At 39.1% G+C, this 21,569-nt stretch overlaps 1 protein-coding gene and 2 pseudogenes across 3 annotated transcripts; all 3 read right to left on the bottom strand.

The window, feature by feature from the left end:
• Positions 1-2,730: 2,730 nt before the first annotated feature.
• On the bottom strand, positions 2,731-3,382 carry LOC306929028 (transcription factor HES-5-like; annotated as a pseudogene). The gene is made up of 2 exons: positions 3,259-3,382; positions 2,731-3,150 (listed from the first exon to the last, which is right to left on the bottom strand). The product of its transcript is annotated as a transcription factor HES-5-like (transcript).
• Positions 3,383-9,172: 5,790 nt separating this feature from the next.
• On the bottom strand, positions 9,173-9,840 carry LOC306929025 (transcription factor HES-5-like; annotated as a pseudogene). Its single transcript, XR_013792533.1, has 2 exons — positions 9,717-9,840; positions 9,173-9,592 (listed from the first exon to the last, which is right to left on the bottom strand). The product of XR_013792533.1 is annotated as a transcription factor HES-5-like (transcript).
• A 5,664-nt stretch (positions 9,841-15,504) lies between these two features.
• LOC306929429 (transcription factor HES-5-like) lies at positions 15,505-16,126 on the bottom strand (the record flags this gene model as incomplete). The annotated part of the gene is made up of 2 exons (XM_079509967.1): positions 16,049-16,126; positions 15,505-15,924 (listed from the first exon to the last, which is right to left on the bottom strand). Exons 1-2 carry the CDS (start codon positions 16,109-16,111, stop codon positions 15,505-15,507), a joined length of 483 nt encoding a protein of 160 aa, XP_079366093.1. The 5' UTR covers positions 16,112-16,126.
• Between the last annotated feature and the right edge of the window lie 5,443 nt (positions 16,127-21,569).

Below are 21,569 nucleotides of genomic sequence, written 5' to 3'. Positions count from 1 at the left end.
ACAAAGGAGAGGTTTACAAGTTACAACTACTTGTCAGGATGTAGCGAGTGTTAAAGGCACCTCCATATTGACTGACACACACACACACACACACACACACACACACACACACACCACGGCACACTCCTGTCATCTTTATCTCGTGGAGATGATGACACCTGACCTGATACCATGTGGTGTTCTTGCTTACTGTAAATCGCTCTGGATTAAGAGCGTCTGCTATATGCCTAAATTGTAAATTGATAACAAGCATTGTGAAATATTGTGGAGTGAGAGTCACACCTCATTGGGGCCCATGCTTAATATGATCAAGCATGCAGAATATGGACTGCAGATGAGAACAGATGAGCAGAAGAGTCACACCTCATTGGGGCCCATGCTTAATATGATCAAGCATGCAGAATATGGACTGCACCTCATTGGGGCCCAGGCTTAATATGATCAAGCATGCAGAATATGGACTGCAGAGACAATAGGAATATAAGGCTTTCACAATCGACGGGGTCACGATGGTATAACTTTCTTTCAAGTTGTCTCAAGCATTATGAAGTCCTTCCATTGTTATAGGCCATGCTGGGAGCATCATCCCTTTGATTGATTGATTGATTGAAGAATTTATTAACAGTTTGCAGAATTACAGTACATTTCAGGCACAAACTCAATACAAAGGCTGTTAACTGTGAGTGGACGACCCAATTAAGCATTACACTTGTTTCCAACAGGGTCCACCATGTTCAAATCATCAAAACATTTAGAGACGTACAAATAGACACTTCTATAGACAGAAAAGGAATTCATCATAAAGGAGGTAAAAAGGGAAAAGAAACATATACAGTGAGGGGGAAAAAAGGGGTGGGCGGTGGGGGGGATTCACGTTCAGCTCCGTTAATTTGTTTGTTTTCCTTGGAGGAGCTGCGTTGGGTCCCCAAGTCGGCTCCGTGGCCGTACCTTGAGTTGGCTGTGTGGCCGTGACCGTCTCTTTTGTTGTCCTTGCGTTGGGTCCCCAAGTTGGCTCAGTTGGCTCAGTGGCTCCTTTGCACAATATTATAATACATAAAGAGACGGAATGCATTGTTATGTATAATGAATGGACCAAAACTATAGGCTGGCATGAGGCATACTCAAAGACTTCATAAAGTCAGATTAAGATAACTCATTTTGAGATCTTTATCAGTGAATGGAGAAGGAAATGTTCACAAAAGGTTGCAGTTGATGTTTTTTTATTGAAGAAGATTCAATTAATCATTCATTTCAGCAATATATTCTTCAACTGAGCTAAAGGCACATAGAAGTGATGACACATCACAACAATAACTTGGATATTTCTCCAAGACATTGTACTCAAAAAGAGTAGAGGATTTACAATGACAACTTGTCTCTATGAGAGACGTAGGTGGGACAGTGTGACACGAACAATTCTACAATTGGTTGTTAAAAACATTACATTTTGTAGGAAGAAATGCAAATGATCAAAATAAGATCATAAAATACACCAGGTTTTTGCCAATTTCCTAAGTGATGATAAAATAACATTCATAGAGAAGGACGATGCACATTGTCATAACAATTGTAGTGTCAAGAGAGAATTGTGACCGTACATTGATATGCTTTTAAAAAAATAAAAAGATAGGTTTCATTTAACCAAATACTTTAAGGACAGTACACATTTTTAGATCAATATAACTGATCCGTAACTGTCAAATACATTGTCAAGTCTTCAAGGTTGACGGATAAATTCAATATTATATTGCATTATACTGAAGATACTTCACAATACACATTGTCATAACAATGTTAGTGTCACTAGAAAATAATGTCAGTAAAGTTAGGTATGCCCTTTTAATTGATCTTACAATAGATCAGGCTTAATTAATCACTTAGATTAAACATATATGTCCACTTGAGGACAGTAAACGTTTCAGATCAATATAACTGATCTTTAACTGTCAGGTAAAAACATTGTCATGGCAGTGAAAAGATCCACCTCATAACTTAAAATCTGCATTGACAGAAAAACTCATCAGCTGCTCCATGCCTTAGTGATGTTTTTTAAGTCTCGGAACATTTTCTTTTCTGACGAAAAGAAAAATACGTTTTAACATAAAACATTAGCCTACAAGTAGTAACAAGTAGCTGTTTGACAGCAATCCTGGACCAATATGGTCAAGTCAATTAATCAGGTTTGAGTTCCAGTCTGTAGTTTTCTACCAAGGCCTCCAGAGGCCTTCAAAATATAGAAAAATATTAGTGTCACTAGAAAATGGTGACGATATGGTTTTAATCACCTCCTTTAAAACAAAAGGATAAATTAGACATATTGATCTTACAAAAGATCAGTCTTAGTTAATCACTTAGATTATATTATTATAGTCCAAAATGGAAAATAAGAAGGACAGTAACGTTTTTAGATCAATTTGATCAATACGTTAAAACAAAAATGTCCTGGCAGTGAAAAAGGTCCCAACAAGAGCTATAGACTTGTTGGAGCAAACATTAAAATCAGATTATTCTGATGTATCCGGTCATTCATGCAACATACATTTTGTTCATGCCAAAGTATTGTCAGAGTTTGGCATTAAAGAAACATTGTCCAGTTTTCAGCAGACCGTGCCATTCTAAATATGAAACTAAAAAGTTGTTCCTAATGACAATTTTTCAGTTCTGTTATAGTAATATTGGACCAATATGGTCAACTCAGTTGATCAGGTTGGAGTTCCAGTCTGTAGTTAACTACCAGGGCCTCCAGAGGGCAATGTTGACTGAACTCTTCTCTTTGGTGATGCTGGACTGAACTGGAGACCTCAGCTGAAGCAAACATGTCTCCTTCATGTTCTTGTCAGAGGATGACTGCAGGTTCTGGAAGTGGTCCAGCAGTCTTCTCTGGGACTGTATCTTCACCTCATCCTTGGACAGGAAGTGCACCACCTCTTGGACACACCTGGAGTATCCCTGATTGACAGGAGCTGAGTTGACAGGTTGATACTGCTGCTGTCGTCTCAGGAAGCAAACTGTCATCTCCAGGATGTCTGCTTTCTCCAGCTTGGAGTCAGCTTGTTGTTTGAGGATCTCTGGACCCAGGAGAGACTTGAGCTGCTCAATGCTGCTGTTGATTCGCTCTCTGCGTACCTTCTCCACCAATGGTTTTCTTATCTGCAGAAAGAAGAAAGAAATCATTAATAACCAAGAAAAAAGACATAGCCTTGAATAAGTACAAACATCTTAGGAATGGAATTTAAGTGTCCATGAAGTTTAATTTACCTTGTGGTTCAGAGTCAGGAGCTCCTTAGAAGAGGTGATTGGTGAAGTGATTGTAGGAGCCATGGCTGATCTCTGTGCTGTAGAGGTCTCTGTAGAGAGAGAATCTGATCTCTACTGGCTTCATCCCTCCTATTTATAGTCCCCAATCTCCATATGAATGTGTGGGTCTGGGTCTGGTTGGACTTTCTCACAGTCCTAGCCAATCAGAGAGCCAGGAAGGACAATGAGGAATGTAGTGCTGCCGTGCCACATGCTCCATGCTCTTACTGCTGAGGGACAATGGTTAGATCTCAGGGGAACAGGTGGACGACTGGGGGGTGATGGGGGGGGACTGGGGGGTGATGGGGGGGACTGGGGGGTGATGGGGGGGGGACTGGGGGGTGATGGGGGGGGACTGGGGGGTGATGGGGGGGGACTGGGGGGTGATGGACAGAGACTGGGGGGTGATGGGGGGGGACTGGGGGGTGATGGGGGGGGACTGGGGGGTGATGGACAGAGACTTTGTGTGAATCTGGGAAAGTGGTGACCCTGTAAAGAGAGCAGTTCTGTCTAATGGTTGGGATCAATGCCTTTGACTGAGCACACGCTCATCATCACATCACACACGTGGGAGACAGATAGCGCCTAATTAATGGAATAAATAGAATAACAATTTACAGGCCAGTGCATATTATCATGCAATGTATATCACATTTTATCTACATTATGAGGAATATCTAGTTATATGTACATGTTGTACACATTACTAATGAGTGACATTTTAACACATGTTAACATTTTGACATGTTAACAGGATCTTGGAACAACTGTACAAACTTTGAGAGCAACTATTGATTGGGTCTTTAGAATTTATCCTGTGAATATTTTTGTATTTGATGCTGTGATGTAATGTGCATGAATGAAGCAGATGTTTCTCCTGTCTTGTCACTCTACGACGTCTACGTCATGTGAGTAGAGAGTTGGTCAGAGTTTCCCACACTGAGTCCTGTGTGCTGCATGTGGTCAATGCACTACAAAGGGACTTTGAATGGCCTTTAGTGGCGGCTGTTTCCTCTGTGTTGTCTTGACACAGAACCTGATATCCCAAACCATCTGGATTGAAAGGACCGCATTGGCTGGCACCCAAGTTTTAGAATTGACAAGAAACACAACTAAAGTCATTTGAATGCCTTTTGAAACTACTAATGTAGAATTGCCTGGCTGGAAATAGTAATAGGACATTCATAACCGTAAACATACGTGACACACAAGGCAATCAATTCGTCTTGGTATGAATTATACAGTAGTGGCTTTAGGCTTACGAACAGCATTTTCTTGGACATTACATTTTACATGTAGATTAAAAGGATAATTATGCAGCAGATAAGTCTTTCTATTTTCAAAGATGCCCTCTTGGGGAAGTTAAAAATAACATTAAGAGAAACACAAGCAACTTCATCAATACACAATGACACAATTAATGGTCACATAGATTATGGTAACAATGGCTGTTCTTTTGTGAATATTGCTTGAAGTGACTGTTAAAATAGTAGGAATCTGACTATATTTCTGTCTGATTTGGCCTGTGCCATTGCATGTGGTTGCCTGGTTGGTTACATTTGTACACTCTCAGAATTAACAGAGGATTTTATGGTGTATGAAACATGAACGTGGAGGTACTGTAGGTTCATAACGGGACGGGTGCTAGTCCCAGTGGTGGAAAAGGTACTTGTGTTTTTACTTAAGTAAAAGTACCAATACTGCAATATTGAAATACAAGTACAAGTCCGGAATTCAAAATTGACTTGAGTAATTAAACTATTGGTAAGTACTATTGGTATAACAATGTACTTAGAGTACCAAAAGTATAGGCTACTCATTATGTAGAATGTCCTTAAAAAAAAAAAAAAAGATTGGCTATTTTCCAAATGGGAACTAAGGTTTTCAAATAAATGTAGTGGAGTAAAAGTGCAATATTTGGATCCGGGATGTAGTCGAGTAGAAGTAAAAGATTTGGAAATTTAAATGCCGGTACTCAAGGAAAGTACAAATACCTTAAAATTGTACTCAAGTTCAGTACTTAAGTGTAATATACTTTGTTACTTTCCACATCTGACCAGTTCACCCTGGAGGCGGGTGAGGTACGGACCTCATGGGACACTGCTCTCCAGAGCATTCCCACACTTTGGTCATTGACATGTCTCTCACTGAACAATAGGCATGTGCCTACTACTTAAATTCCTCCCTGCCAAGCAGATTCTGTTAATTATCCCATTGTAGCTACTTTGTTTGCAAACAGACACAAATCAGTAATTAATGGAAGCAATTAGTGCAAACATTTAAAAGTAAACATAAAGACTTAATGGTTGGACGTCTAGCTTTCCTCAACAATACGAGAAAAGGATCATATACTGTATAGGCCTATATGAATTTCAATATAAAAACACGGTAGCTGTAGCTGTCCCAGCAATGGGTATTTTGTAATATTTGATTTTATTACTTGCCTTTCTGAAAACGTGTATAATGTGAACATTGTATGTATTTTTATTTGGGTAATATATTGTATTTGTATGCTGTGTGTGGTGCCTGGTCTTTTATTGCTGTTCATTATGACCTGTTGAGGGCAGGTAGGTGTAGTCAGAGCCATATAAGGCTCTGGGTGTAGTGCCCTGTGATTAGAGTGGAGCAGCATTGAGTGCACCTGTGTGAGCTAAGCTCAGTCAGAACAAACAAGGTGAGGGCATATATGAAAAAAAGGCACCTTACCCTAAAAAAATTGCAACAGAAGGTTTCTCAACTGTTTTGTGTAGTATTAGGTGTCCTTAATAACATACTAAAAGTTTACCAAAGTTTGACCATGCGAAAGGTGTTATTTTAGCATAATATGCATAATATGCCCATAACATCCTATATAAGGCAAAAAAGTCCAAATTTCATCATTCTTTAAGTAACATGTGACATATGAAACTAGGGTGTTTGCATGATTCTGAATCCATTCCAAGCATTAGTTTTGCACAAAAAACACTCCTTGGGAGGAAAACGGCCACACAAACGTGATGAGGTCAGCACATTTGGTCAAGTGGATATGGCCTAATTTAGCCCAAGGAGTGTTTTTTGTGCAAAACTAATGCTTGGAATGGATTCAGAATCATGCAAACACCCTAGTTTCATATGTCACATGTTACTTAAAGAATGATGAAATTTGGACTTTTTTGCCTTATATAGGATGTTATGGGCATATTATGCATATTATGCTAAAATAACACCTTTCGCATGGTCAAACTTTGGTAAACTTTTAGTATGTTATTAAGGACACCTAATACTACACAAAACAGTTGAGAAACCTTCTGTTGCAATTTTTTTGGGGTCAAACCATAATTGCACCTGTCTTGGTGTAAGGAGCTCTTCCTACGTCAAACAAGAGTGTCCTTAAAATAAATAAATAAAGATTAAAATTAACTAACTCTCCTAAAATAATTGGCAGAAGGCGCACATGGTATGTTACATGTTGTTGTTTTGTTTGTAAACGGTATTGTCTTTTCATCGTTTGTTTGTGAACATGTGAATGTAATGGACATTTCATTGTGTTTGTTTATAATGTGGACGATTTCATGATTATGGACACTTAAAAGAGACAGCTCGACTGTCAAAGAGGACATTCATAATTCATATGCATGTATAATTCTTTGTGTTTAAAAGGATATTGTTTGTTATTCTTTGCAGTTTTTCACGTTGTCTTGGGGAAAATAAATGCCCTTGAGATATCAGTTGGAGCGTTGTCAGTCTGCTGGTTGAAGAGCTTTAGGAGCGGTTATAGTAGCGGTTATAGTAGCCCAACAGTATAATCAATAGGCTCGACTTGATGAAGGATTTATTTTGAGGAAATTCCACTGCATTTGAAGTCTTCGAATTCATCTACTGTCATATATTCATGACATTGCATGACGTGACATTAAGCAAAGTGTAAAAATAAAATAAAATGTAAATTATTTTAAATCAATTTCCAATGTGTTTACATAATAGCGTCGAAGAATAAGAAGAAGCATCATTGCCCATTCTACTATGTTGAAAGATAACTAAAACACAGTTCAAACCTCCCCAAGGGTAGAGGTTCTTGTCCCATAGCACGTCACCATAAAGATAACTAAAACACAGTTCAAACCTCCCCAAGGGTAGAGGTTCTTGTCCCATAGCACGTCACCATAAAGATAACTAAAACACAGTTCAAACCTCCCCAAGGGTAGAGGTTCTTGTCCCATAGCACGTCACCATAAAGATAACTAAAACACAGTTCAAACCTCCCCAAGGGTAGAGGTTCTTGTCCCATAGCACGTCACCATAAAGATTTGGAACTATTGTATCACCGTGAGTGAGTTTTCCCCGGTTTCCCACACGCTGTCCATTAGCTTTCATTGGGGGAACAATCAAACTGTGTCCCGTTACCCATCACATATAGCTTGTGTGAGCTCATTGACCATGCAGGAGGGAAACAGTATGTATATATGTAATATTTAGAAATAAAATAATGTTCCTAATTATTATAATATTTTACATAATAGGCCTAACGGTATGTAAGTAAAGTAAGTAGCCTTGCCAAGCCATGAGGCCCATAGGGTCCTGTTTCTGTAGCATGAGGCAGTTTACACCCCCTGGACATGACGCTAGTATGTCACAGGGACTTACCCCCAATCTAATCCTTGATGCTGAGTGTCAAGCAGGGAGGCACTGGGTCGCATTTTTAGAGTCTTTGGTATGACCCGGCCGGGGATTGAACCCCGACCTCCCAGTCTCAGGGCGGACACTCTAACCACAAGGCCACTGAGCTGGTAATGGTATGTAACATTATTATATTTCTATAGATCTGGTATAGAGACTTGTGTCAATGGGTAGAGAAAATGCAATGACAAGAAAGATGGCAGTTGAGGCTGGTTTATTCAATACACCTCTGTGTCTCACATCAGGTGAAAATTCCTGAAGTGAAGGCAGATAAAAGTGATGACACATCACAACAATAACTTGGACATTTCTCCAAGACGCTGTACTCAAATAGAGCAGAGGGTTTACAATAACTTGTCTTTACGAAAGACATACAATATCACATTATACTAATTGAATAATATTGTGAGAAAATATTACACATTGTGTAAACTGTTCAGTGTTCAACGGAACAAAAGCATAAGAAAATAAGATCTTAAAACCGATCATGTTAAGGACAATAAAAAACAAATGATAGGCTACATCATAATGTCAGTGTCACTACAAAAAGGTGACGGCAGTAAAGCATCACTTTAAATGTTACTGGCTCCTGCATAACCGTATCCGTAAAGCACATGTAATGCATAATAGCAAAAACTCATTGAAATGAGCACTTCTAGTTCAACTTGAACTGCAACAATCGAGTAATAAATGTCATAATAATATGACAGCTTGAATCTGTCTTTGCATTAAAGACATGCAGTGATAATTATTTTCAATTTCTCAGAAATATTACATTTTTTGTTTTTTCTAATCATCATAATTACGTCAGTGTCACTACAAAAAGGTGACAGCAGTAAGTTAAGTATGCCATTTAAACATAACGATCTATAATGTACAGACCAATCTCGCATAACCATATAGGATAATATGTATAATGGTAAAATGTCATTGACATTAAGCACTTCTAGTTCAACTTGAACTGCAACAATCAGGTAATACATGTCACAATAATATGACATCATGAATCTGTCTTTGCATTAAAGACACAGTGATAATTATATTAATTTTCTCTGAAACAGTATTTTTTTCAAATCAAATCAAACATTAAAGGTATTGTAAAGATGTCTGTAAATACAGATAAACAATACATTCAGTATTGAATGATACAGTTCTTTGACAGTCTTAGACCAATATGGTCAACTCAGTTAGTAAGGTTGGAGTTACAGTCTGTAGTTTTCTACCACGGCCTCCAGAGGGCGATGTTGACTGGAGTCTTCTCTTTGGTGATGCTGGACTGAACTGGAGACCTCAGCTGAGGCAAACATGTCTCCTTCATGTTCTTGTCAGAGGATGACTGCAGGTTCTGGAAGTGGTCCAGCAGTCTTCTCTGGGACTGTATCTTCCCCTCATCTTTGGACAGGAAGTGCACCACCTCTTGGACACACCTGGAGTATCCCTGATTGACAGGAGCTGAGTTGACCGGTTGATACTGCTGCTGTCGTCTCAGGAAGCAAACTGTCATCTCCAGGATGTCTGCTTTCTCCAGCTTGGAGTCAGCTTGTTGTTTGAGGATCTCTGGACCCAGGAGAGACTTGAGCTGCTCAATGCTGCTGTTGATTCGCTCTCTGCGCAACTTCTCCACCAATGGTTTTCTGATCTGCAGAAAGAAGAAAGAAATCATTAATAACCAAATTCTGAAGAACATTCATTTGAACAAGTAACAAACTAACAACCAATTATGAACAATATTTTTTGTGTCTGCAGTTGAGTCTTCAATTTACCTTGTGGTTCAGAGTCAGGAGCTCCTTAGAAGAGGTGATTGGTGAAGTGATTGTAGGAGCCATAGCTGATCTCTGTGCTGTAGAGGTCTCTGTAGAGAGAGAATCTGATCTCTACTGGCTTCATCCCTCCTATTTATAGTCCCCAATCTCCATATGAATGTGTGGGTCTTGGTCTGGTTGGACTTTCTCACAGTCTCTTAGCCAATCAGAGAGCCAGGAAGGACAATGAGGAATTAGTGCTGCCACATGCTCAATGCTCTTACTGCGGAGGGACAATGGTTAGATCTCAGGGGAACAGGTGGACGACTGGAGAGAGACTTTGTGTGAATCTGGGAAAGTGGTGACCCTGTAAAGAGAGCAAATCTGCTGCCTGATGTTGAGATCAATGACTTTGACTGAGCACACGCTCATCATTACATCACACACGTGGGTGACGGTTAACAATCATCCATTGGGTAAAATAATGATCTACACAATTTACTGACCAGTGTAAAGTTAACACTGTAGCCTATAGTATACACATTCTGCAGCTGGCACATATCTTCCACTAGGCGTATCATTAACAGACAGAACACACGCTAATCAGACTATCATAAATTATGCTGGTGTAGCGCTGCCCCTTTAAGGGTAGTGCATAAACCAGGTTTGAGGCCTCATGCTTGGCCTTGAGTATATTGACTGGGCAGGTTTTGGTATTTTGTTGTATTGTAGTCGTTTAGCTATATTTTGTATAATGTAATGAATTTGTATTGAGTGGTAACCAGATGTATTGTGAATGATCTATTGTTGTCTAGAGGACAACTAATCTATCTAACCTAACCTACAACCTTTCACTGTTTTCCTCACTGTGCCATATTGTATTTGAGACTCTGGGTTTGACCAGATTATTTGTTGGGCCATGTGCCAATGTGCCATAGTGGTGTTGAGGACATGGGTGTATATGGGGCCATTCATTAATAGTGCATGGTTTGGATTTTGTTTGCTGTGGTTACTTGTATTACTTGATTTACTTAATTTGCTCTTGGTTTAGCCTATTTGTATTGTTTTGAATTGATTTCATTGGTTTATTTGCTGTATGTTTAGTTTGGAGGACCAACTAGGACCCGAAGCCTTCACTCTATATTTCACTTGCTTTAGGATCATGATTTCCCAGCTATAATAACCCCTCATCCCTTCTGTTTTTTAACTTGAATATATTGTTCTACATGTTGAATAAACTTGACACTTCAGCTGGTTCTGTTCATCCTGGACCCGTACCAAATTGGGGAAGCGTATCTTGTTCAGTTACTTTGTCCAGAAGGGGTTGTAGGACATGGTTAATGTGTTTGTATAGGATCCCTCACTCCTATTTGTGAGGGTGGCGTAGTCATTTCATAATATAGCCCTGCTACACTGACATGAATCGCTTACCTGAGTACTATAGGCCCACAGAAGGTGATTACTATAGGCCCACAGAAGGTGAGTACTATAGGCCCACAGAAGGTGATTACTATAGGCCCACAGAAGGTGAGTACTATAGGCCCACAGAAGGTGAGTACTATAGGCCCACAGAAGGTGAGTACTATAGGCCCACAGAAGGTGAGTACTATAGGCCCACAGAAGGTGAGTACTATAGGCCCACAGAAGAGAATAGTGCAAAATAAATCATAGAAAATATTAAGTGATCATGTCAGTGAAGAACAAACTGTTTTTCCATCCATATTTTCAGAAACATGCTTTTGTGAATAAAACAAACAACTTTAAATATTAAGAACTTATTTCCAAAGTCTATGGTGTATGAAACATGAATGTTACGTGGAGGTATACCTGGAGGGGGTTGAGGTACGGACCTGGGACACTGCTCTCCAGAGCATTCCCACACTTTGGTCATTGACATGTCTCTCACTGAACAATAGGCATGTGCCTACTACTTAAATGCTAATTCCTCCCTGCAAGCAGATTCAGTTGATTATCTCATTGTATACCTACTGTATATGCTTACAAACAGACATAAATCAATTAATGCAAGCAGGTAGTACTGCATACATTTACAAGGTCAAAGACTGTAAAGTAGCCTATTAATGTCTGGACCTCCAGCTTTCCTCATCCTCAACAATGAGATAACATTCAAATGTATGCTCTGTTAAATGGTAAAAACATGTTTTATTACGGATTTTTTTTTTAATGGATTCTATCACATGCAGATTATTTTTTTAATTGTTTTATGGAGGGACAGACAGTAGGCTGACAGGAAATGGGGAGAGAGATGGGGGGAAGACATGCAGTAAAGGCCGTCGGGATCGGGAGTCGAACCCGCGGCACATTGCCAGACTGGATTACCAGCCAAGGTGCCTGGACCATTGAGCCATGGCCCAGGCCACCAACAGTATTTTTTCATAGAATGTACTTTGCACAGTTGTCTAGATGTGTTATTTTTAATACTGACAAAAGTAAATTCAAACGATCCCTGATGTGAAATAAAAGGAGCGATTGCTGAGTTAAAAATGGTAAATAAATGGTAAATGGTGCATTTATATAGCGCTTTTATCCAAGGCAAAAATGTCTGTTTCACATTAAAACGTATATTGTTAGATGTCACAGATGAAACAGGTGTCTGTTGGCTGGAAGTCATGTGAGTAGAGAGTTGGTCAGAGCTTCCCACACTGAGTCTCTTGTGTGCTGTGTGTGTGTGTGTGTGTGTGTGTGTGTGTGTGTGTGTGTGTGTGTGTGTGTGTGTGTGTGTGTGTGTGTGTGTGTGTGTGTGTGTGTGTGTGTGTGTGTGTGTGTGTGTGTGTGTGTGTGTGTGTGCTGTGGTCAATGCACTATAAAAGGACTTTGAATGGACCTTTAGTGACTGACGGCTTTTTAGCTCTGTGTTGTCGAGACAGAACAGAAACTGACGTACGACGTCACAAGCCATCTGGAGGGAAAGGATCTCAAAGGGGATTGCAAGAAACATGGCTTACGTCATACATGCATATAAGTTGCTGCTAGTGTAATAATTGTGGTGTAACATTACACTTATACAGTAGTGTGCATGAAAAACCTAGTCCACTTGAATTCCTTGATAAATGTTTCCATATTAATCATGAGGACGGGGGTTTGACAGCGTTCCTGAAGTGTGCCAATTCCCCTCTGAGAATAGTCAGCTGCTGGTGGGGTTGTAGGATGCTAAAGACATTGAACTGGGACTCTGCTCTCCAGAGCTTTCTCACACTCTGTTCATTGACAGAGGTCTCGCTGAACAATAGAAGTGTGCCTAGTTAAATGTTAATATATCCCAACAACAGCACTTCCCAATGAACCCCCTCCAAAATATCATTTTCCAGTTGTTTAAGAGAAATCAAAAGCTTACTGATGATGATGATGATGATGATGATGATGATGATGATGATGATGATGATGATGATGATGATGATGATGATGATGACGATATGATGACGATAAACACACAATGAAGAAAAAACATTTATCTAAAACTTATGATATAGGCTATAGTTCTCTCTAGACCAGTGATGGATGACATACAAATAATCATCAAATTAATTCTGGGTGTATGGAAATTATATTACAATTGGTTGATTCCTTGTAGATCATATTTTGTTAAAATACAGATCACTATAAATGATAAGGCTGGTTCAGGATGGATCAATAGGGGTCCAGACACCCCCACCCTCTGACTCCCCCAGGGTAGAGGTCTGGATCTATTGTCCCACAGGGGCTCTGTGAGTGAGGTTTCTCTGGTTTCCCACACTATGTCTATTGACTGCTTTCAATGGAGAGACAATAGAAGTGTGTCTTATTATACATCACAATGTGACGTCATTGTTTAGGAGAGATGGCGCCAAAACCTTCCAAGCAATATTATGTAAAATAGTGCTTCCTGTTTTAATTTGAAAAGTTACCTCAGGCAAGAAATTGCACAGATTGCCATTTCATAGCATAGGCTATAGTTCAGAATAATTTAACAAACTCTGAATAAATCTCCCATTGGCATAATTTATGAAAACTTAAGACAAATAATGTGAAAAGACAAACCATTTCCTTGCATGAGAGGGGGAGAGGTGGTGGAGTTAGTTGTTTTAGCAAACAGTTTGAGGGTCCACTGGAGCTAAGAGGTTTTGTCTGAAGCGTTTTCTAATACTTTCCATTCGATCAATAGGTTTTTAACCAACACACAGACATAAAGAGTGTTCAATAAGCACTGATTTATGCACAATATATATACAATCTAAAACCTCATAAATTGAGTTCCTCCCCACAGCAATGATATGTATGATATGGGCGACTGTGGCTCAAGAGGTAGAGCAGGTCGTCCAATGATCCATGGGTCGGTGGTTCGAATCCCGGCTCCTCCTGGCTACATGTCGTGTCCTTGGGCAAGACACTGAACCCCAAATTGCTCCCGATGTGCTGGTTGGTACATTGCATGGCTTCCGCCGCAATCGGTGTATGAATGTGTGTGTGAATGGGTGAATGTAATGCACAATCTATGTAAAGCGCCTTGGATAAAGGTGCTATATAAATGCACCATTTACCATTTTATGTAACATTATTATGTTTCTATGGCTTTTTATATATGTGATGTATTCCCATGCTTTTTTGTTCTTGCTTAATGTAAATCGCTCTGGATTAAGAGCGTCTGCTAAATGCCTAAATTGTAAATTGTATGGCACTGGTATATAGACTTGTGTCAATGGGTAGAGAAAATGCAAATGACAAGAAAGATAGCAGTTGAGGCTGGTTTATTCAATAAAACTACATGAGTCTCATGATCTCATATCAGGTGAACATTCCTGAAGTGAAGGCAGATAATAGTGATGACACATCACAACAATAACTTGGACATTTCTCCAAGACACTTGTACTCAAATATAGAGTAGAGGGTTTACAATAACTTGTCTTTATGAAAGACATACATAGTATCACATAATACTAATTGAACAATATTGTGAGTAAATATTACACTTCATGTAAACTAGGAACATGGCATTTAGTAACAAGAGCAAATAAGAAAAATAAGACCTTAAAACAGATCATATCTTTGGGATAAATGAAAGTGAAAAAAAGAACATAATTATACACATCATCTTAATGTCAGTGTCACTACAAAAGGTGACAGCAGTAAATTAAGCATTCCTTTAAAAAAATAATCAATATTATAAAGACCAGTCTTGCATAACCGTATAGGATAATATGTAATGCATAATGGCAAAAAAGTAATTTAAATTAGGATTCCAGTTCAACTTGAACTGCAGCAATCAGGTAATGAATGTCATAATAATGACAGCTTGAATCCAGCATACATACATGCTGATATCTGTCTTTGTGTTAAAGACAGTGATACGTTTTTTCAATTTCTCAGAAATATATTTGTTTCTAATCATCATAATAATGGCAGTGTCACTACGAAAAAGTATGTTAAGTATTCTATTTAAACAAAAAGGATCTATAATGTCCAGAACAATCTCGCATAAGTTAGGATATGAAATGCATAATGGTAAAATGTCATTGACATTAAGCACTTCTAGTTCAACTTGAACTGCAACAATCAGGTAATACATGTCACAATAATATGACAGCATGAATCTGTCTTTGCATTAAAGACACAGTGATAATTATATTCATTTTCTCTGAAACAGTATTTTTTTCAAATCAAATTAAACATTAAAGGTATTATAAAGATGTCTGTAAATACAGATAAACAATACATTCAGTATTGAATGATACAGTTCTTTGACAGTCTTAGACCAATATGGTCAACTCGGTGGTAATGGTTAGTAAGGTTGGAGTTACAGTCTGTAGTTTACTACCATGGTCTCCAGAGGGCGATGTTGACTGGACTCTTCTCTTTGGTGATGCTGGACTGAACTGGAGACCTCAGCTGAGGCAAACAAGTCTCCTTCATGTTCTTGTCAGATGATAACTGCAGGTTCTGGAAGTGGTCCAGCAGTCTTCTCTGGGACTGTATCTTCACCTCATCCTTGGACAGGAAGTGCACCACCTCTTGGACACACCTGGAGTATCCCTGATTGACAGGAGCTGAGTTGACAGGTTGATACTGCTGCTGTCGTCTCAGGAAGCAAACTGTCATCTCCAGGATGTCTGCTTTCTCCAGCTTGGAGTCAGCTTGTTGTTTGAGGATCTCTGGACCCAGGAGAGACTTGAGCTGCTCAATGCTGCTGTTGATTCGCTCTCTGCGCAACTTCTCCACCAATGGTTTTCTTATCTGCAGAAAGAAGAAAGAAATCATTAATAACCAAATTCTGAAGAACATTCATTTGAACAAGTAACAAACTAACAACCAATTATGAACAATATTTTTAGTGTCCGCAGTTGAGTCTTCAATTTACCTTGTGGTTCAGAGTCAGGAGCTCCTTAGAAGAGGTGATTGGTGAAGTGATTGTAGGAGCCATGGCTGATTTCTGTGCTATAGAGGTCTCTGTAGAGAGAATCTGATCTCTACTGGCTTCACCCCTCCTATTTATAGTCCCCAATCTACATATGAATGTGTGGGTCTGGGTCTGGTTGGACTTTCTCACAGTCTCTTAGCCAATCAGAGAGCCAGGATGGACAGTGAGGCAATGTAGTGCTGCCACATGCTCAGTTATTTTACTGCTGAGGGACAATGGTTAGATCTCAGGGGAACAGGTGGACGCCTGGAGAGAGACTTTGTGTGAATCTGGGAAAGTGGGGACCCTGTAGGAGAGAGCAGATCTGCTGCCTGATGTTGAGATCAGTGACTGACTGAGCACACGCTCATCATTACATCACACATGTTCACAAGGTAACAGAATGATCTACACAATTTACTGTAAAGTATAACACAGTGTGTACACATTCACATGCACAAATAATGCAAAAAGAATACTGGATATATTGATGATTTGTGATCCTGTTAGTGAGTAAGAAACTGGTGACTTCTTTTCATATTTTCTGAAACATGCTTTTCTTAAACTTTATAATACGTTTTTTTTTTTTTTTGGGATATATTTCCAAATGTTATGTTCTATGAAACGTGAACGTGGAGGTATAGGTACATTATGAGACGGGTGCCAGTTCCCCTGGAGGAGGTTGAGGTACGGACCTGGGACACTGCTCTCCAGAGCATTCCCACACTTTGGTCATTGTCATGTCTCTCACTGAACAATAGGCATGTGCCTACTACTAGTAGAGATGATAGAGAGAGATACTACTTAAATGCTAATTCCTCCCTGCAAAGCAGATTCTGTTAATGATCTCATTGTATACCTAAGATGTTGTTTGCAAACAGACAATCAATGCAAGCTGGTGGTAAGTGCATACATTTACAAGTAAACAGATTAATGTAGTTGTGTTCAACGTAGATTCAGGAGTAGATACCACCCACTGCTCAACCTAATCACTCCCATCCCCTATCTCCTCGTCAAGTTCACCTGCGTCCCCACGGCCGCACAGCCAATCATGTAATATTCCCCACAGCTTAAATACACACCTCATATCATTACTTACCTGTTTGATACCGCCTCGCGCTGTCAAATTTCCCCCCCCCTCCTCCCCAACTAACCCCCTCCATCCTCAGCATTGCCCTGCTAACACTTCTCTCTCTCTCCTTCTCCTAGGAGCCCCCGGGGGGGGGGGGGGGGGGGGGGGGAGGGGCAGCGTCCGAGCAGAGGCGACCGACCGCTCCCGGGCAGAGCAGGTCGGTCGTCACGCTCCCGAGACTACACCCCCACCCTGATTCTCGCCCTCCCCGGGCTCCTCATCATTACACCCACATCTCACTTGTGCAAATAAATACTCCTAATCTTGAACAGTGGTGTGGTTTCTTACTAGTGAATAAAGTCTTAATGGTCGTTGGACGGACAGCTTTCTTCAACAATGCAAGAACATGATCATATATTAATAAATATAGCCAACTCTCATAGTTGTGTTGTTCATGACCCCTGTAAAATAAACAGATCAATGAACAGAACACCAGCTATATCTATCACACATGTCATACACATGTATACAAATAAGCTACTATACAGAAGAATTTAATCTTGTGCAATATAAATCATTGAAAAAATTATTACCGAATATAATATATTCAGTAATTATTTTCAATTCAACAATATTATTGTTCAATTGTGATCCTTGTCGGTGAAGAAGAAACGGGTAACTTCAAGTCATATTTTCAAATGTATGCTCTGTTATATGGGTAAAAAAACATGTAATCTTTTAGGATTTTGTTTGTTTTGTTTTACGAACTTTTTTTAAATGTCATATATCACAGAGACAAACACAAGTAATTTTTCATTGAATGTATACTTTGCACAGTTTTACCTTTAATACAAATGTAGCCAGGCAAAGTTGAGCCTCAAGGGCCACCGTAGACTGGCTGCCCTGTCACTTCCTGTCAATCAATGTGGAGTATATAAAGGCCCTGCAGTCTAACAAACAGGTTGCTTGGTGTTGGCTGTGGGTCCTGAGACCTGGGTCTCCTGTTTTAATTGTTTTATCTTTTCCCTACTTTTGGTGAGTAACACAGTGAATTGATGTAATTTAGATCATTGTACTAAATAAGTATTTTAATTAATTTTGTTACTACCCTAACCAGGATGAGTTCATGTGCCTGGGAGTGATGAGCTCATGTGCCAGAGGGGAGAAAGATATGAATGAACACAAACACTCTAGGTATAAAACATCATATCAAATTGTTCTTGCAATGATTTCTTTGTTTATAGTGTACTAAATGTCTGTCGTTTTCCGTAGATGTCACCACTGCTGTTTTGTTTAGATTGATTTTAGCATTTGATTTTATTATTTGAGCAATTTCTTTTGTATGTTTTTGTTTGGTTTGTTTTAGAAATTAATTCCATTGCATCTACATTAATATATATTAATAATAATGAATGTGCTATTGCAACATTGTTCTGAGCTAACTTAAATAAACTTTTATATGCTTGGGGGAAAACTCATGTCTCAATCTCATTGGCGAACCAATTTACAGAGTCATTGTATTTCCTTGATATAAATATCAAGGTGGAGTAGTCATTTTGAATCAGTAGGAGTAAATTCCTCGCCACACCAGGTTACACAAAGATCATCTTTGAAAGATGTATTGTGGTGTTCAGATGAAACAGGTGTTTTCTCCTGTTGGTCAGAGTTTCACACACTGAAGTCGGGTGGCTGTGGCTCAGGAGGTAGAGCAGGTCGTCCAATGATCCCTGGGTCGGCGGTTCGAATCCCGGCTCCTGTCCACATGTCGATGTGTCCTTGGGCAAGACACTGAACCCTACATTGCCTCCAATGAGTCGGTCGGTGTGAGCTTGCCACCATTGGTGTGTGAATGTGGGAAGTGAGGACGCTGGCGTTGACTGTTCGCCGCTTCACCTCCCAATGTATGTATGAATGAACCATTGTAAAGCGCTTTGAGCACTTGGAAAGGCGCTATAAAAATGCAATTCATTATTATTATTAAGTCTCTGGTGTGCTGTCTGCTGTGGTCGGTGGACTATAGGACTTTGAATAGACATAGTAAGTTAGTAACTGGCGGCTTTTTAGCTCTGTGTTGAGACCGAACAGAACCGGACGCCATAAGCCATCTGGAGGGAAAGGATCTCAATGGATGACGAGGATTGCAAGACGCATGGCTAAAGTCATACATTAACAAATAATAACATGTTAGTGTAATATTCAGTGTAACATGCATTTGTATTGTGCGTCCACTTGGATATTTCAATATTAAACATGAGGGTGGAGCTAGGTTTGAGACTGCTTCCTGAAGTGTGCCAATTCCCCTCTGAGAATGGTCAGCTGCTGGTGGGGTTGTAGGATGCTAAAGACATTAAACTGTGAATCTGCTCTCCAGAGCTTTCCCACACTCTGTTCATTCACAGAGCTCTCACTGAACAATATACGTGTGCCTAGTTAAACGTTAATATATCCTATAGCAGTTCCAAATGAATTCTCTCCAAAACCGTCATCTTCAAGCTTATGATATAAAATGTGTTTGCTCTTTAGGATATACTGTGGGACAGTAATGGATGACGCGTACATACATATAATAATCATCAAATTGATTCTGGGTTTATGGAAATATATTATAATTTGTTGATTCCTTGTTGATTATATTTGGTTAAAAATATATAAATACTATAAATGATAGGGCTGGTTCAGAATGGATCAATAGGTGTCCATAGACACCCCCATCAACCTCTGACTCCCCCAGGATAGAGGTCTGGATCTATTGTCCCACAGGGGCTCTGTGAGTGAGGTTTCTCTGGTTTCCCACACTACGTCTATTGACTGATTTAAATGGAGAGACAATAGAAGTGTGTCTTATTTTACATCACATTAGTTACACAATGTGACGTCATTGTTTAGGAGAGGAGCGACATATAAGCGACAAACTTTTGGGATCTAAGTTGGTTGTCATTCCAAAATAATGACATGGCAATATTATGCAAGACAAACCATGACTTTGTAAATTAGTGCTGGATGGAATGAGTTTAAGCTGTTTTCATTTGAAAAGTTACCTCAGGCAAGCAATTGCACAGATTGTCATTTCATATCCTATAGGTCTTAATAATTTAATAAACTCTTTAAAAAGTTAATTCATAGAGACAAAAGACAAAGGACTAAAAAGATGTCAGTTTGTTTGTTTATTGAAAAGACTCAATGAGTCACATCAGGTGGATCAAATTCCTCTCCTGAAGCCAGATAGAAGTGATGACACATCACAACAATAACTTGGATATGTCTCCAAGACATTGTACTCAAAAAGAGTAGAGGATTTACAACAACTCGTCTCTATGAGAGACATAAGACATTGTGTTAAATGAACAGCATTGTGGGTAAACATATACTTTCCATTTCACAGTAGTTGGTTCAGAGTCAGAACCATAATACTTTGCACATAGTAAAAAAAATAAGATCTTAAAATAGATCAGGTTTTGCTAATCACAGTTTGATGACAAAAGGTTAAACAACCTGTTCGGTCAATATGACATTCATAGGATTTACATCATTATGGAAATATTAGTGTCACTGGAAAATGGTGACAGTATGATTTTAATCACCCCTGTTAAAACAAAAGGATAAATTAGACATTGATCTTACAACAGATCAGTCTTAATTAATCACTTAGATTTCTATATCTAGTCCACAAGAGCTAGGCTTGGAGCTAACATTAATATCAGATAATTCTGATGTATCAGGTCATTCATGCAACATGCATGGTGTTCATGCCAAGATATTGTCAGAGTTTAGCATGAAAGAAATATCACAGTTGGATCAGAGTCAGAGAGCCATAATATTTTGCACTATATTTTGCACTAAAAAACAAAGAATAATAATGACCACTTTGGTCAATTGCATTGACATGATTTAAATCACTATATGCAAAAATGTGTCACTAGAAAATTGTGACATCGATTATTTTAAGAATCCATTAAAAAAAGGACAGATAAAATATTGATCTTACAACAGATCAGTCTTAATTAATCACTTAGATTATAGTATAGTCCACAATGGAAAACCCTCCATAAAAAGGACGTTATTTTCTTTTAAACAATTTAATCTAACAATCAGGTAAAACTTGTAACTGATTGTTAGATTGCCTAACCGTAAAACGGTGACAGTTATGACAACAGAAATGTCACAGCTGTGAACAATACATTCAGTATCCTATAAATATAATATCAGATTATTCTGATGTGTCAATTGACTCATGCAACATACATGGTGTCCGTGCCAACGTATTGTCATGGGTTAACATGAAAGACACATTGACACATTTTCTTCATTTTCATGGAAAATTAAACAAATTGTTAATTAAAAATCACACCCGTGTGAACTGAGTGGTGCAGTGACGTCACACACTAACCATAGCAACCATGCTCACATGTA

This window comes from Electrona antarctica (assembly GCF_951216825.1).
Source record: "Electrona antarctica genome assembly, chromosome: 9".
Taxonomy (NCBI): Eukaryota; Metazoa; Chordata; class Actinopteri; order Myctophiformes; family Myctophidae; genus Electrona; species Electrona antarctica.
The sequence above is the reverse complement of the archived record's forward strand: the minus strand, read 5'-3'. Positions and strand labels throughout refer to the sequence as shown.